The 18416-nt window shown below is 45.6% G+C and overlaps 1 protein-coding gene across 3 annotated transcripts in view; it reads right to left on the bottom strand.

Moving 5' to 3' along the window:
* PATJ (PATJ crumbs cell polarity complex component) overlaps positions 1-18416 on the bottom strand; it is a 324218-nt gene that overhangs the window by 165681 nt on the left and 140121 nt on the right. The window contains exon 1 of one of the 3 annotated variants that reach the window (XM_084769229.1): positions 16900-17218. The exons of the other annotated variants lie outside the window; for them this stretch is intronic. Coding sequence (XP_084625355.1) covers positions 16900-16921 — 22 coding nt within the window. The 5' untranslated portion in view covers positions 16922-17218. Of the gene's footprint in view, positions 1-16899; positions 17219-18416 lie in introns of those variants that run through there. 3 annotated transcript variants of the gene reach the window in all.

Below are 18416 nucleotides of genomic sequence, written 5' to 3'. Positions count from 1 at the left end.
ATCTTAACCACATCTAATTCTATTTCATGTTAGTTGCTGTGGTGTTGGGGTGAACCCAGGCCTTATACATCCATGCTAGACATGTACCCAACTATGGAGAAGCCACCTCAGTTACACTGTCCTTTTTTAAAAAATCAATTATTTATTTATTGAGACTGTCTCATTACATTGCCTGTGTTCCTGAAGAATTCCTTTACGTCAAGGCTCCCTCCACCTCCCAAGAAGCTGGACCACAGGTACAACCAAACCGTCCATCTTTGTAAGTTCTGTCGACTTTTCTATCAGGTGCAGGACAAGCTCCCAGCCCCTCACCCCCACCCCCAACCACACAGAACTTGGCAAGTGAGAAATTGGCAGGAACAAGAACATTACTTGTTGCTCCTGAAGCAGGCCACCATGCCTAGAAAGGTTTTCTGAAAACACAGGCCTCAGAAGAGCCTTCGCAGACACACTGCCCACATTTATCATTCACTTCTCCAAGATTGCCCATTTCTTTATTAAATTTATTGCTTTCTTTGGAATTTATTTCTCCCCAGAAGTTCCTATGTCATATAAAACTTGTATTTAATAAACTTTTCTTTCTTCTGTTACATTACACCAGGCCCCTAGGCGGAGAGATGCTGTTTCTCCATGCACTTCCGCAGAGCCGGGGAAGTGGCTGTGTTCCCATTGCAAACACACTCCATGTCCTTCCCCTTCTGCCCAGAGACCAGATGAGGAAACACGTCACCGGCGTCCCTCTCCCCCACACTCACTCACGTACCCTGAATGGACAAAACAACTCAGTAGCTCTGCTCAGCAGTCACGTTTGTTTTAAACATAGATTTTTCCACTCCTGTCACAATGTTATTTTTTTTTAAATGTCCAGTTGCTTGTAATTATCTATCAATGCATTAGATGTCGTTTTCTGTCCAAGATGCTGAGGAGGATTCTCCAGCGGGTCTGAAGTGCTTGGCCATCCTCACAGGATATTTGGTGTTGCTAAGTAACAAAGCCGTCTTCCCAGAAAAACATCTAATTCAAGCCACTGCCCAGGATTTTAATAGCAAATGCTCAACACACTGGAATAAAGACTCAGTGGAGTTTCAGATGGTTTAACTCTCTGACCTGCTTCCCATAACAACAGATCAGCTAATACAAAGGCAGTATTACCAACACTTCTGCCTATGCAGTAAGTATAGTATCACTTGTTAAAAATGAGTTATGATCAACATCCCAGTCTCTCTTTTTTCTTATTCAGGAAACAACTTTTAATTTTTGAAGTCAGGGCATGCAGACTTGAAAGGTAAAAATATCTGAAGGAAAACAACAGCCAAGCGGAAGAAACAAAATGTGAGCAAAAGTGGCAAATTTCAGGTGCATATTCATACCGAACAGGAAATGATGACAGTATATTAGCATAAACTGAAACTGCAACCAAAAAAGCAAGCTGTGAAGTAGAGTCGATATTTTTGCCAACATACAGCCCTGATAATGTTCTACAAATCTATTTGGGAAATTGGCGATCAAAACACAAAGCCACTAATCACAATAGCAACCAGCAGTCAGGCTGCTCACACGTGCTGGACACCGCTCGCTTGCAGCACAGACCGCCCAACTCCTCCGGCTTTCCTAAGGAATCTGGAAGAAAAGGAAACCCTTTGTCTTACCATGAGGGAACTGAAGCACAGGTGACAACAGTGACTTGCAGTGTGACACAGGGCACTGATGTTAGGAACCCCAGAGAGTTTGCCTCTGGAACCCATGAGAGAGTCTGGGCTGGAAACTGAGAAAAAAAATGTTTTTTTTGTTTTTTGTTTTTTGTTTTTAAATCTGTATTAGATACAAATAAAATAAGAAATTAAGCCAGGCGTGGTGGCGCACGCCTTTAATTCCAGCACTCGGGAGGCAGAGGCAGGCGGATCGCTGTGAGTTCAAGGCCAGCCTGGTCTACAAAGTGAGTCCAGGACAGCCAAGGCTACACAGAGAAACCCTGTCTCGAAAAACCAAAAAAAAAAAAAGAAATTAAGAGACAACTTGAGTGAGACTCATTACTTCCTGAAGAGAGCATAGCATACAGTGTGTGTGTAGGGGTTGGGGAGGCCCCAACTAGGAAGGAAATCTACAATTTTCCCATTAGGTGAATCAAAACTAATCCAGTGAATATGCTAACAGAGAAAACACAAGGTTTTATACAGGTGATAAAATTAAAGTGAACCTTTCTTATTAGACACTATGGTTACTGCTTGGCACACTGTGAAGTGTCAATTAGAACCTTCACAACATCCACTGACAGTAGGAAAAACAAGCACATCATAAGAAAAATGAGGCAGAGAAGCAGACAGACTCCATTAATAGGCTGAGACTGCTTTATTGGAACACTGAAGGCCTCACCTTTCCACAGGATGAAGGTTGAGCAGGCTTAGAGAGGCTGAGGGTCACACACACACACACACACACACACACACACACACACACACACCAATACAACAACAATGACAACATCAACAACAGCAGCATAAGCAACAAGAAAACCCAAGGCAGCTACCAGAAGTTACAGCTGTTTCCTCTGGTTGAACTGGAGGCCAAGTGGGTTGTTTTCTGTATCTGAGGGACATTATATCCGCAGGTGGAGCAGAGTGATCAGGCTGGGGCTAAGCAGTCCTTTCTGGCTGGGGGCTTTTACCTGACTCAGTTCCTTAGCACCTGAGGCTGGCACCCAGCGCACGGCATGGCACGGCACGGCACATTGTTACACTTGAAACAACAACAAAAGCAGGAGCTTCACAGGGAACAACATCAGTGCAGATCAGAAACATGCTGCTGCGTCAATCAAGACAGGCAGGTGTGTGTACTATGACCCCAGCTGTGGCCAGGGTCACAACCGGGCATAATTAACCTATGGTTTTAGATGCCAAGGAAGCTGTGCCCTTTGGCAGCAGAAAAGCAGCAATCAACTAAAGAAGCTCTGCTTGTTGTTACAGTCGTTTTGATGACCCAAACATAAGGCCTTGTGCAAATTCGGGAAACTTCAGTACAGTTGCCTAGCAATACATTTCAGTGATATACAAACTTTGGATATGAACAAATCAGAAAACTTGATCTAATAAAAAATGATTATGGATTATATATTAGGAAAAAACACAGGAAAGTCCTGGGTGTATTAATGGCACTTTTCTTCCTCCCTCTTAAGTCAGGGTCTCCTCAGTCTGGCCGTGAACCCTGACCCTCCTGCTTTGGCCTTTGTTGTGTAGGGAGTACAGGCGTGTGTGTGTGTGTGTGTGTGTGTGTGCACATGTGTGTGCACGTGTGTGTATGAAATGACAAAATATACAGGAATGCAAAAGGAAAAGACAAGTAATGTGTAGATGCAAGGAACGTAGAAAAACTTGGTTATTACTGCTGTGATGAAACCAGGACCAAAGCAAGCTCAGGAGGAAGGGGTTATCGCCTTAGGCGCCCACATCACAGCCCGTCACTGAAGGAAGCCAGGGCAAAGACTCAGAGTGGGAAGCAGAGGAGCCGATGCGGAGGCCATGGAGGGGTGCCGCGTGCCAGCCTGCTCTCCATGGTTTTTACAACCCACTTTGTTTTTTCCCAGGACCACCCAGACCCAGGGACGGGCCCACACACAATGCCTGGGCCCTCTCTCTCATATCAATCACTAATTAAGAAACCGTCGCCCCACAGCCGGATCTGATGGAGGCATTTCCTCAACTGAGGGCCCATCCTTTCAGATGGCTGAGACTGGACCTGCAGCTGTGTCAAGCTGATATAAAACTAGCCACCGCAGTATATACTGTACACACTCAAGACACATAGTGGAACCCACTGTTCTCTTCATGTGTGCAGAGGTTTGAACATCGCACACTGAAAGACAACAGGATAAAACCACCGACCCACCCTACAATGCACGCCTGTTCTTTCTCATAAAGAGTGAAGCTGAGGCCAGCGCGAGGACTGGAAGCTGCTCGGTGTACAGTTCCTGAGCGGCATACGCGGGGGTCCGATCTGGGTGTGCCCTACTCCGGGTCCCGGATTCGTGCCTATGATAAAGACACATGCTGCAATCACATCCGCTAGAGTGCGGAGGGCAAATCTAAATGGATCTACATCATTTTGGAATTTGTGATTTAGCGTCTGACCTCAGGCTGGAACTTAGGAGTTTAACTAATCAGTGGTGAACACAGTGCTACTTGGAGAAAAAGAGGACATGGAAAGATCGAGAAGATAACTGTGGGATGATGGGGGTGGGGAGCAAATTTAGTGTATTTTACTAGGAAGCGGTATGAAAGAGAAAACCTGTAAGGTTTGCGAGCTCTCTGCTGTGTGAGTGAGGGGGTGGGAAGGCTGACAACGGAGCTAAGGTTTGACACTCAGAGCTGAGGAGAGTAGTGCAAGAGGCGACAGTAGGCTGGCTTGGGGTACACACAAGGACCAATGGCTGACTGCGGCCTGGAGCTTCGGAATGAGAAAGACAATCCTGGAACCACAGCGAGGGCCAGGCCATAGAGCAGCTCAGACCGAGGATAGAGAGGCGCGAGGGCTAGGCCGCAGAGAGCCGCTGAGACCGAGGATAGAGAGGCTGAAACAGCGAGGGCCAGGCCATAGAGAGAAGTTCAGACCGAGGATAGAGAGGCTGAAACACTCTGAGCTCTGTGTGGGGAGAAGGAAGAGAAAGCCTGACCACTCAGCAGGACTGAACTACATACCCAAGAATGACAGCAAGTGGATGTAAATGACTGGAATCCAGGGGAAGGGACCAAGAGTCATTTAAGAAGACAGAGTAAATGGGAGGGAGGGAGGAATGGGAGGATACAAGGGAATGGATAACAATCGAGATTTAATATGAATATATTAATAAAATATAGTAAAAAAGAAGGCAGAGTACTAAGTAATTTTACTCCATTTATTCATTAAAAAAATCTTAATTCCAGCTCTGTAACAGGCACTATACTACTTACTCTGGAGTGAATTAAAAGACTGAGTTAGATACTGTTGAAACCACCTCAAGTTCCAAATATCATAGGGCTCAGCCAGTCACGTGGCGGCACACAGTTAATTATGTGTGCAGTCAGTACCTGACCGCTTAGCAACCATACTTAGTTTGGGGAGACAAAGGAGCCAGTCCAGAATTCAAAATCAAGGACACTAAAGGTCAGAGAGATTAAGAAAAAACAAATAGTATATCAAATAACAGAAGCCAAAGTTCCTCAAGCTGGGCCAGTTTGACTACCGTCAATGTCAACACTGAGGCGCCTGGGTCAGGTCCGCCATCTTCGCTTCCCACTTATCAGGTTTCGGCCTAGCTCCTCCTCTCTCTATTTCAGGCCATGAGACTGACGCTCAGGAAAAGCCCTCTGGTAAGGAGTGGCACGGAGACGCTTTGAGGCAATCAATCATGCAGTAGGAGAGATAGGTGGGCAAATAATCAATCTACAAAGACAAATATAGGTTCATTGACCATCTTATGCTTACAACGACACGAAATCGGGTTAGTGCCGAAGGAAAAGTATCTACGCCCGTAGGGAAGAAAGTAACATGTGCACCCATGTCCAAGGTTTGCCGCTACACTCAGGTGCCCGTGAGGCTTCGTGGCCAGAGCAACAGTTTACAACACCTGTGTTTCCCAAATTATGGTCTCTGAACCAGATGGGGTAGGGCTCCATTTTCATTGCTTTCTGTGCTCTGTGTCAAATCTACAAACTCTAGCTTTCTGGAGACGGGACAAAGCAGTCACTTTTACTATATTATCTTCGTAGGTCTCTATGGACCCGCTGCGGTGGGCTGTGATGTGTATTGCTGGTAGAATGTCCTGAAAACAAAATCCAAGTATGAATAAATCTCCTGAGATATCACCAAACACTTTTTCAATTTGAAAACATCACTGGGAAAAACAATGTAATTTAAAAAGTACTCTTTACAATAGCATGAGCTACTACTTATCAGAACAGGGAGTGGTTTTTTGTTTGTTTGTTTGTTTGTCACCATAGGAGCACTGTGTTGCAAATGCCCTGTGGTGATGGTGACAGCAGAGCAGAAAGGTGAAAGAACTGCACAGATTCTGTTCCCAGTCATTGGTGATAGCCCTGGCACTGGCAGCGTTAGGTGTTTAATTATATTTTCTGGAGGGGGAAAATGATAGTTTCAGATAATTAAACTGTAGTAGAGAGTAGAAAAGGAATTATAACATGGTATCTGCCAGGTGACCTGGCCTCTTGGTGACAGCAAATGAAAGACTCTTCTCTACACGTATACCTGCAACCAGGCCTTGTATACACAATTATCTCAAATGATGTGGGGTTAAGGTGCAGAGAGGAAGGAAGCAGAATTCTAGCTGAGATGCAGCAATGCTCCGTTGAGCTGTCATTAGTCATTTTCATTGTCTGTGTTCGGCACTGTCTTGTTAGCACCAGGGGAGAAGAAACTACCCTAAACATTATAGACAGAGCCAAAGGGTTAGCAAAAATTTATAAATGGTATTTAAAGCACAGACTTAGACATCCCTTAATACCTACACTGATCAAGAGATAGGTTACAAGTTAATAAAAAATTATTACTAGGAATGGGGACAGAGGCCATTGGCACAGTATTTGCCAAATACACACTAGGCGCTGGGCTTTTAGTTCTTGTTTTAAGACAGCATCTATTTATCTCTTGCTGAACTGGAAACTTGCTATGTGGACCAGGTTGGCCTTAAACCAACAGAGATCCACCTGCCTTTCCATCCCAAGTGCTGCCATGGTAGGCAGGCCCTGGATTTTTTTAGCCTTTAGTAGCTCATATTAACAACAATAACAACACCTCTGAAATAAAACAAACACACACACATGCACACATACATGCACATACACACATGCACACACACATGCACACATACACACACATGCACACACACATGCACACACACATGCACATACACACAATTCTCCTACTGCAGTGAGTAAAAGCCCGAGAAGATTAAAACGGCAAAGATGTCTTTTTTGGTTCATTCATATGTCTATTTATTATTTAGAAACAAATTTTAGGTTCAAGGATTTTACTAAAAGATACGTGGTAAAGTTAAAGAAAGCTGGTTTCCATTTTGCTATTTTGTACCTATTAACCTCTTACAAAGCAGTTAATACTACACTTCCATCACGTTTCCAGCCCACAGAACTTGAGAACTTAGTTAAGGATGTAAAGACGTCAGCACAGTGCCCCATGCCTACCAGATCACTGTGCCTGGAGTCTGTTTCCTCACCCGACACAGCTTACCCTATCTCCTACAGAGTTCCTAAAAGCTCCATTAAACCAGTTTTAATTACACAGCATGTTTTAAAATTACTGTTATAATTGCCTTTATTTTACACAAGAGTAAACAGACCACAAGAGTTTAACTAACAGGCACAAGGTTGCACAGAAATTAATTTTTAAACAGTGACAAAGAATATCCCATGAGACCTTTGAAATTTGTTTAATGGGGAAAAAAACAACATGAATTTTATCATTTGTTTTAATGTGATCTAAACAAAATTCATTTCACTCAAATAACACTAAGGCTGTCAACAGAGCTGGAGCCCAATGCAGTGGTACAACACTTGCCTTGCACACCCAGAGCCATGAGTTTGAGTGGCACCATTTCTGAAATAAACAGCACATGAAGAAAACAGAAGAACGCAGCTACCAGAAGACTTTCCTGCCGCACAGAGAGCTGGGGGCTTGTTCACACAGCATTGAGGCCACGGGGAGATTGAAATGGAACTGTCGGGAGGAAGTACCGGTGGGGTTTAAAAACCTGACTCTACTTCATAGACAAGAAACCTTGGGCACACCGTTTACTTAGTCCAGCCTCATCTGGCCATGGGTTAAGTGGAGATAATCCTGCCTGCTTTAACTCGAAGGCTTCATCCAACGGCCCAAGGACCTACGGAAGAATAACAGCTGCTGTGCTTGAAAGGGGGCAAAGGAGCTGCGGGTTTTAAGGCCAGTTTTGTGGCTCTCAAGCTTTGTTAACAAGACTGACAGAAAGAAGGCGAGATAACTCTTCTTGTATTTCTGCTTCAACGAGTATGAAACCAAGTGACTGAAAACACTGGTGGTGATGTCTTTTGAATAGTCAAAGTATTCTTAATTAAAAATTAACCCCTTAAGCTGGGTGCTGTGGCAGAGGCAGGTGGATCTCTGTGAGTTTGAGGCCATCCTGGTCTACAAAGCAGAGTCAGGACAGCCAAGGCTACACAGAGAGACCCTGTCTCGGAAAACAAATAAAATTATTCCCCTAACAGGGAGAGAGGGAATGAAGGGTGCTGCAGATTTCACTTTAGGCCAGTGAGATCGTTCTTTGCTCTCTACTTGGGCAGAAGTGCTCAGGTGTCCACTGAGCCTCTGTCACAGCTGTGGCATCTGCAACAGTGAGAGAGGCGTCTACACAAACTCCATGGGGGTACGCTGAGCACATGGCCGGTCAGTGCCTTCATCACAGCTGTTATGCTCCAGCGGAGAACACTGATGAGCAAGGGGAGGCGGGGCCCGAGGGGAGGCGGGGCCCGAGGGGAGGCGGGGGCCGAGCGGAGGCGGGGGGGGGGGGGAGGGGGGGGGGCCGAGGGGAGGCGGGGGCCTAGGGGAGGCGGGGGCCGAGGGGAGGCGAGGGCCAAGCGAAGCTGGAGCTTTCCTGTGGGCTTAAGGGTAGCTTTCAAAGCAGAGTCAGGTAAACAGGGTCTACTCCCCATATCACAGTATTTTTTTAAAATGTTATACAGAGTTTATTAAATGAGCATGGGGAGAGAAGGAAAGGGGAAGGGGGTACCCCAGAGAGAGGAGAGGTAGAGAGAGAGTGAGCCATTACAGTATTTCTAGAAGGAAAAAAGGCAAAGCCTCATGACCTGAGTTTGGTGGTGGGTTTCTTGAACATAACACCAAAAGTATAGATAGGCAAACGGGGATGATGTCAAAATCAAAAGTCTCACTCGTCCGCAGGTTGAAAATGCACCAGCTGAATGAACAATGCACTTGACAGTTGGCTCATTATTTTGAGTATACGCTGAAAAACATTTAATTCATCAACAAAATGAAACAATTCACTTTAAAAATAGGCAAAGGACATGAAGAGACCCTGCTCCAAGATTACATACAACCGTCAGGACGCACGTGAGGACACGCTCAGCATCAGTGAGCACGACAGAACAAGGATTGAAGCCAGTCAACCATTATCCCACTTGGATGGCTGCTATGAAAGACACAGCCTTGGGTCCTGTGCATGCATGAATGTTAGATGGTAAAATGGTGCTGCTGATATGGAAACAGTAAAATGATCCCTCAAAAAACTTACAAGTCTAACTGCCACGTGATGAGCCATCCCAATATACTTCCAAAAGATCTAAAAGGAAGTCTCAAAGAGATCCACATCTTTATTCATGGCAGTGCCCACCACAACTGCCAAGAAGTGGAAGCAGCCTACGTGTCTGCCAATGACTACATGGGAAGTCACTGTGGGGTACACACACAGTGAAATACATGCAGCTTTTAGAGTGAAGAGAATCCTGTCGTGTATCCCAATACGTGTGAACCCTGATGACACTGTGCTAAGCAAAATAGGCCAGTCACATAAGGTCAAATATTGTAGGAGTCTCTTTAATGAGGTTTAGTCAAAATCACAGGAATAGGAGATACAATGGCGGTTATCAGGAGCCACTGGGTTAGGGCTGGGGAACGAGGCGTGGAGGGAGCAGTGCTGTGTAAGGAGTATAGTCTTAGCTCGAGAGGATAAAAATGCTCTGACTCACTCAGCCTTTGGCTCAGCGGGTAAGCAGTATTTGCTGCCAAGCCCCAAAAGCCTAGTTTGATCCTTGATACCCACTGTGGAAGGACAGAACCAACTTTGTAAGGTGTCTTCTGATCTCTATACATATGAAGTACATCTGTGCGCATGCACACACACACATGCACACGCACTGACACATACACACTGACACACACACACCAACACACCAAAATAAAAAGCTAACCTCTATGAAACCACATACATGAAAGTGTTAAATGGTACATTACATATATTCTTTCTACAGTAAAAGAGGACCTGCTTTAAGAAGTCCAGCCTAGAATTTGTACTTCAGGTTCTGTTGTGATGTGTGTTGCATTTATTCCAACAACAAAATGAGTCAGGAAGGAGGTTGCATAGAAAAGCCCTGCAAGGGAGGAGAGACTTTTCCCACATAGCTGAAAAGTCTAGCAAAAAAAGGTTTTGTTCTGAACTAGGACTGTGACAGTGACATAAAACAGATACCGAAGCCTGTCAAAAGCAGCTGCCAACGCCTTCACCAGCTCCCTTCTCACAGAGTGGCAGCCTGTGTCAGCTCAGGGGCTGCTCCTGTGCGCAGCTGTGAAGCATTTATGACTGAGCTTTGGGCTTTAACATATTTTCTTATTTGCAATATTTTTTTTTCAGACACATAGATGTCACAGCACTGATCTGATCCCACGTTGAAAGCAGCTGACAGGAGGAACCAGGCCAGGGTCTCACACGTCCGTGGTTAGCTGCTCTCCTCACAAGAATCCAAAAACAATAAGGAGAGGCTGGACCTCAGAGTAAGAAGTGAGCAACAGAGCCAAGACAGAGCAAGCCTAGAAACAGCTAATTGACACCAACCAAACATCTTTTAGGGGCAATTCCCAACTCCAGTGTGTAATGATAACTGTGAATTATCCTCAAATAAATGATCTTATGTAATTGTCCTTCTGAGACTTAAGGAATTCTGGGAGCTGGGAGGGACTAAGTGACCTGCCCAGAAGTGCCAGGCTGTGGAGGGCAGGCCCCCACTTACCCAAAGCTGCCTGAAGGTCTTAAAGCCAAGCTCTTCCTACCTGGTGAGGCAGTGCTGACAGCCACCTCCTGCAGCGGCCAGGGGCCCGATCAGAACCAACTCCACACAGAAAGCACCACTAACTCATACAGGACGGTGCCCTTCAGATGTTGAAAATGGGAGACTGAATACAACTCATCCTTCCCAGGCAAGTCATCTTTGTTTGGATGTCAGGGAGTTCTACTGTGGTAACATCACCCAGAGTCAGCCAAGGAGGAGGCTCCCAGGACAGCCCCATGGCCTGGTTCAAAGGGTCCCTGGAGTCATGGTTAAGGCCTGTGTCCAGTTTCCCAAGAATAAATTCCCAAGTGTTTTGGGGGAGCATGGGCCACCACCCAGTCTCCTAGATCTCCAGGTCTGAATCCTTCTGCAGCAAAGGAAGAAGACTATGTGGCTGGGCTTTGGGTTTGGGCTTTGGGGTTTAAACCCAACGCCATCCCTGCCAGGTGTGGCTGAGAATGTCTGGGCTGCCTTTGACTAGCCTTCCCAGATGTTTCAGATGCAATGTGAAAGCCATAGCAGTCCTGAGCTTGGGCTGCTAGCGAGTGTGTGGTGAAGTGCCCTGAAGCACATCGGACAGTGACCCTACTTCCTTCCTGGGCTTCCCTTACTTTTCACAATCCCAGGCCCCATATTTGTGGGTTACCTGTGACACTCACACCCCACAGTCTGAAGGCTGTCACACCCTCTTGTTCTCCTTCCCTGGGCTAGTGAGGAAGACACTTAGCTTCTCCAAGTTTTTGACCTTCCCTTCGCGGTGTCAAAAACAGAAGTAGAATGTTCCGCTGTCTGTGCGGGTCCGCGGGCTACACACTGAGCACTGTCCTGTTCACTGACAGGTTCTGCAACTTTTGACACAGAGTGCAAACTAAGGAAAATGCATGCAGGGAGACCGAAGACAACAACGGAAACTTGAACTACTGGGAAAAGCAAAGCCTAGGCAGCCAACCCCAGTGCAGCACTGCAAGCCACAGCCACCGTGATCACAGGGGAAAGCAGTAATTAATCCTATGAAAACAGACTGCAGGTCTCAGGGGTCTGAGGAACAGCAAGGAAGCTGCCACGGGCTCTGTTACTGTGCAATCCGGATTATCTACCTGCCACACTGTCACTTAGTAAGGAAGAATCAAGAGCAGGAACTAAATAAGTTACGAGTTACCAAACACGAAGCACAACGCCTGCCATGTGAGGAGCAGTGAGGAGGAGACTGGGGTGGATCCACGTGGTGTGGAGAAGCAGTCACAACTGACACAGAACACAGGCATGCCTAATCTCTACAGACACAGCAAAACTCTTCCAGCAAGTCTGGTTATGTCTGGAATTCTCACACTTGTGAGAAGGAGAGCTACAAGTTTCCCCTGGGCTCACTAGTGATTTCCAGGCCAGAATGGGCTACACAGTGAGACTGCTTCAAAAATCAAAATGACAGAGTCAGTCCCTGCTCTACATATAACTGTGGAGAATGTCCTGTCCATTTGGGTAGATCAGAGTAGGGGTTCGATGTTTACTACTTGTATTGTCCTTGGTTAGTGTAATAGTTTGAGCAGAACCCCCTGGGCCCCAATCCACCCATCACAATATTCTTCTTATAGGTTTCTAGGACCCTCTGGATCCTTCTATTTCCCCATCTCCTATATTTCTCTTACCTAGAGTCCCAGTATGATGTCCTCACATCTATCCCAATCTCCTGGTAAGTGAAGACTTTTGTAGGACATGCCTTTTGGTCTAGTGTCCAATTATAAGTGAGTATATACCATGGTGGGGAGGCCTGATGGCACTCAAAGAAAGAATAAGCAGGCTACCAAGAGCCTATGACCATATAGTGGGGGAGGAGGTCCCCTCGGTCTTAGACCTAGGGAAAGGGAAATAGGGTAAAAGCGGGAGGGAGGAACAGGAGGATACAAGTGATGGGATAACAATTGAGTTATAATCTGAATAAATTAAATAATAAAAAATAAAAGACAATTACAAAATTATTATCTAAATTAAAAAAAAATGAGCTGGGTGGTGGTAATGTAGCCCTTTAATCCCAGCACACAGGAGGCAGAGTTGGGCAATCTCAGTGTTCAAGGCCAGTCTGTTCTACAAAGTGAGTCTAGGACAGCCAGGGCTACACAGAGAAACCCTCTCGCAAAATTTTAAATGAATAAATAAATAGATAAATAATCCTAACAACAAAGAAGCATCATAGTATTCCAGCTCCAGGCTTAAGATGTAATCTCTCTCTCGGAACTCTGTATACTGTAAGACCCTTGCTTCATGAAACCGTGAGGATTCCCACTCCCAGGATGCATTCCCATCTGTGCTGGATTTGTTAAGATTTGAGGCAGCAGATACTATAGGACATCGAGTGCCTGATGCAGGCATAAGAACTACTGAGCTAAAAGCCAAGTGCAGTTCAAGACACTATCGAATAAACTACCAATACCACCCTTCTCAACCAGGACAAGCATCGCAGTAAGAAATGACTTGAAGCATAGGCTTTCCAACTTTTGCCTAAACATTTATGAAGCCACCAACTCACCCATTTCCATCCGGCTAACATCCGGCTAACATCAGGAGAGCTGCTCCTTCTCCTCTGAGTGCACTAATTTTCCTGTGAAGGAAGAGAAATGTGCTGGTGCCAAGAGGGAGGTCTGGCTCACGCTGCGCCGTGCGCAGTGAGGTGACCCTTCAGCCCACAGCAAGCCTCCCTTACTGCAGTTGTCCCAACTCACTCTCTTGCTTGAATGAGAACATTCAATATTAAAATGTAGAGTGCTGAAGAACGCAGTGAATGTTCTTCAGAATTCAGACCATCAGCATGTTTTGGAGGTAGGGTAATCTAATTTGCATGTCTATCTGCCCAATGAGTGAATATATATATACACATAAAATACAGTGCCAACTAAGAGAACAGTTTCCAATTTGACTTCGCAAATGGAATGAGTTATTTGAAAATATGTACAGTTAAAATTTGTTAAAAGTACTGACTGTGGAGTCATGTATGCCAACTATAAAATAAGAACAACAATGCATAAATTTATATGAGAAACTATAAAGAAAATAAAGTGCATAAAGCATTTAGCAGAGTATAGTAAACATTTTAAAAAGGGAAATAAATAGAACTAGAAATTACATTTCAGTGTTCTAACATACAGGCTCATTGGGTTAGCTACAACTAGAATTTCCAGTTCAGAAAACACTTCAGCTTGAAAGCTAGAACACAGCGGAAGAGGACCGGTTTCTCTCCCTCCCCTCCCACTGGCCCTGCTCTCAGTGCTTCCTGCTCTCAATGGACTTTCAATTCTCACTGCTGTTCCCCCCTCAAACTCCCCCACCTCCAGTTTCTGTTTCACTATGTAGCCCCCAGCCTGTTCTCAAAATCACAAGAATCTCCCTACTTCAGATTTCAAACACTGCAATGACAGGCATGCCCACCTTACCTGGCACGCGCGCGCGCACACACGCACGCACGCGCGCGCACACACACACGCACACACAGAGGATCATGACAGGCACACAAATATACACACGATGATACATAGATAGATAGATAGATAGATAGATAGATAGATAGATGATAAATAGATGGGTAATAGATGGTAGATAAATAGAAGATTAGATAGATAGAATAAATAGAAGTCAGACAGAGAGACAGAGACAGACAGATAGACAAAGACTGAATTTTTAAAATGTTGACGATATTGCCATAAAGTCATGAGCAGTTAACCCTGAGCAGAAGCACCATGAACACAGCGCACAGCACAGAGCGCACAGTGCACAGTGCACAGCACAGGGCACAGGGCACAGAGCACACAGCGCACAGCATACAGCGCACAGCACAGAACACTGAGTGTACAGTGCACAGCGCACAGCACACAGCACATAGCACAGAGTGTGCAGTGCAGAGTGCACAATGCACAGCACAGAGCACAGCGTACAGCGCACAGCACGCAGCACAGAGCATACAGTGCACAGTGCACAGCGCACAGCGCACAGCACACAGGACCAAGCATACAGTGCACAGTGCACAGCACACAGCACAGAGCGTACAGCATACAGCACACAGCACAGAGATCAGAGCACAGAGTGTACAGCACACAGCATACAGCACACAGCGCACAGCACACAGTGCACAGAGCATACAGTGCAGAGTGTACAGAGCACAGCAGAGCGCACAGCACACAGCACACAGCGCACAGTGCACAGAGCACAGCACAGAGCATACAGAGCACACAGAGCACAGCACAGAGCGCACAGAACAGAGCTCACAGTGCACAGCACAGCACACAGCGCAGAACACACAGCACACAGCACACAGTGCAGAGCGCACAGCACACAGCACACAGTGCAGAGCGCACAGCACACAGCACGCAGTACACAGCACACAGCACATAGCCCAGAGTGCACGGCGCACAGCACACAGTGTACATGCTCATGAGAGCGTGCACTTACAGTTAGTTACGGTCTTAAAGCTTCATATGCTATTGTGATTAAATGCAAAGGACGCAAACATTCCTAATGAGTGCATCCACGCAATGCAGTTTCCAGAAAAGGGCTATGGCAACTCCTGAGCTTTACCATGGCTTTCATACATGAACAACCACAACTTCAGGGTGATGAGGAGATTTAAATGTATTTATAATTTGGATTGATCTAAAGAAAAAAACAAAGAAAAACTGAGAAACTAAAATACAAAAACAACGAGCCAATGGGGTAAGGAGTCTTGAGAGAAGCAGCCTGCTCAACCAGGTTCTAGGCTGTCCCCCCAGTTTGTTGTCAATGCGAGTTTGAGCAGTACTGAAAAGATGACAGATGGCTAGCAGAAAGCAATTCTAACTGCACAACAGAAACAAACCCAGAGAAGACAGTTGTCCCGTGGGTTTCTGTGACGCACTGTTTAAGAGCTCAAGTATTTGCTGGAAACTAAGTATGTAGATTGGATAATAGGTCATGTAGGACCCTCACACCAAAATGCCCAGAAGTGATGCCGCAGAAAAGAACAAAGTTAGTGCTCAGTTCTCTTGAGAGAACAGCCAGGAGCAAGGCTTGCTGGCTTAAATCGGAACTGCTGCATAGATCCTGCTAGTATACGAGAAAATCCAATGTGAGCCACTCTGTTGAAAATGCCCACCTTACCTGGCACACACGCGCGCGTACACACACACACACACACACACACACACACACACACACACACACACACACACACAGGATCATGACAGACAGTGTATCATGCCTGCGCCTCCCGAGTGCTGGGATTAAAGGTGTGTACCACCACGCCTGGCCCTGCTCACTTTTCTTGCAGAGGACTTGCACAGACAATGGTACTTAAGAAGATCCTTATTGGTTCTAATGATTTTATATTTTAAAGGATAAAAAGGAGCTCTGGTCTTAAGACATTAATTTTTTAAAAAGTCAAACAGAAGCTTATGCTATTTAGAGTTCTCTACTGTCACCAGAGCAATGATTTTCAGGACATATGTTTAGCAGGGAAGTTGCTGGTGATGCTTGCAGAGGCTGAGCCCCCCAACCTTACGAAGCAAACGATCAAATACTATTTAGGGACTATTTACACGTAACAGAAAAGCAGCCTCTTGTGTGATGCTCTGATTCCTTCGTGACGCTCTGCTTTCATCTACATCCAAACTGCTGGCTGCTCAGTTTTAAAACTGACCAGAATACCCTTACCCTAACGTAAATACTTTTCCCTTTTCATCACAGTGAAGCCACAAGTAATGCTAATACACGTCTGGGAGATCTCCCTCTTAATCATGATGCTGAAAGGCAAGCATACTGCATGCACAGAGTGTTAAGGATTCTGCCACAGAAACTACTAACACATTCTTGACAGTCCGACAAACTGCCTCACTTTCCAAAAACACCCTATAAGGATGGTCCCCCGCTAAAAGAACTGCGAGGCTCCCGGCATGCACCCACCTTGCTGGTGCTGAGGAGCCCCCACTCTCTCACTTAGGAGAGATGCCTTAGCTTACTGCTGTTTAGATCTTTAAAGCAATATTCTGCACGAACATTCGAACTGCCTCTGACTGCATTCAGCAAGCCCTGCAGATCTCGGAAGCCACGGAAGTCTTACCTGGGAACCCCGCGTGGACCATGCTGCAGGAGTGCTCCCCTAGGGCTTGCGCATCCCTGAGTCAAGGCTGGAAGCGGCTCCTCTCTCTCCACAGACTCTGTCCTCTCTCTCCCCACGACCTTGGGCCTGTTTTCTTTTCTCCTCAGATTTTATTCTTTTGGGGGGCAACCTGTCACTCTGTTCCTATCATGGGAAACAATCAATTAAGCTAATTTCAAGCTCTCCCTCGGACTAACACTCGCATCTGCCAGGAGGTGAAAGCTGCCTGGAAGAAGACTGCCGGAGAGAGGCGAAAACCCTGGGTTCTCCTCAGATGCTGCAGGCTGCAGGCTGCAGGCTGCTGGCTCTGACACTCGGCCACCCTGCTCACACAGGGACTGCATGCTGTGGGCTGTGACACTAGTCACTCTGCCCACACAGGGAAAATAGCTCTATTTTAAAGGAGGAAGCAACAGAAATGCAACTATTTATTTTGTGGCCATTTCAACTGATGCCGTGTTAATATCCCATTTTTCCTACTGAGAAGCACTGCTTTGCAAGGCAGTATAGTATCTTTCCAACACAATTCAGAAGGGGCTGTGGGTTTGAGCTTGCCCCCAGTTCAGAACAGTCATCAACTCTTCCCTACTGCTTCTAGCACAGAGTCAGGTTTGTCACACAGTATTCGGCCCACACTATAAGGCCTTAATTATGCCTCATTAGTGTCTATGACACTTTAAACGCAAGTTAGTTTGGGGGGGAAACTTCAAGGGGAAAAATGTAATTTATAGAAACTGTTAAAACCAAAACCACCTGAGGCCACCTCACCCACCCTACCTTGCCCAGCCCAGGCCAGCACACCTCAACAGACTGTGGCAAACTGCAAAGATGGCTGTCATTTACATTATATACTGAATCTGTCATTTACATCAGTGTTGTCCAACTTTTCTGTGTAAATGGTAGGTTTAAAAAAAATCATTTCTGTGGTTTCTGTTTTTTGAGTCTGGTGGGGAAAAAGTCAAGAACACACAAGGCAATTTAAGTATAACTCAAAGGTGTTCAACAATACTCTTTTAAAATTTATACTTTTGTTAAATTCACCTGAATTATATCAAGGGCTGAACCTTAGAACATTTCACAATTCAAAAAGTAGGAAACTAGTATTTCCTCTAATCACATAGCTAGTATATAAATACTACTTATTCCACTTAATTATAAATAGGAAAAGTCCATTAAAGGGCAATTGACTATGCAGGACATAAGGAAAATCATTTCTATAAAAACTAAAAAATTTTATCTTAATCTGTCTTCCTATAGTTCCCCTCTACTTTGCATTATCAGGAATTAAAAGGAGAACGTAGAAGCCGATGTATTTAGAAAAGCTGGCAGGGGCTGCTCATGCTGCCTTGCTAATTGGCAGTGTGCATTCTCAAAGCGCTTTCCATGCTTGGTTAGTGACTGCTGTTGACTGTAGTGACATCTATTGGTGAGGCAGAGACCAACCAGAGTCCACAAAGGCCCCCAACAGGCAGTTAACC

Source organism: Acomys minous, assembly GCF_964271855.1.
Source record: "Acomys minous genome assembly, chromosome: 1".
Lineage (NCBI taxonomy): Eukaryota > Metazoa > Chordata > Mammalia > Rodentia > Muridae > Acomys > Acomys minous.
This window is presented reverse-complemented; position numbering and strand designations above follow the sequence as displayed.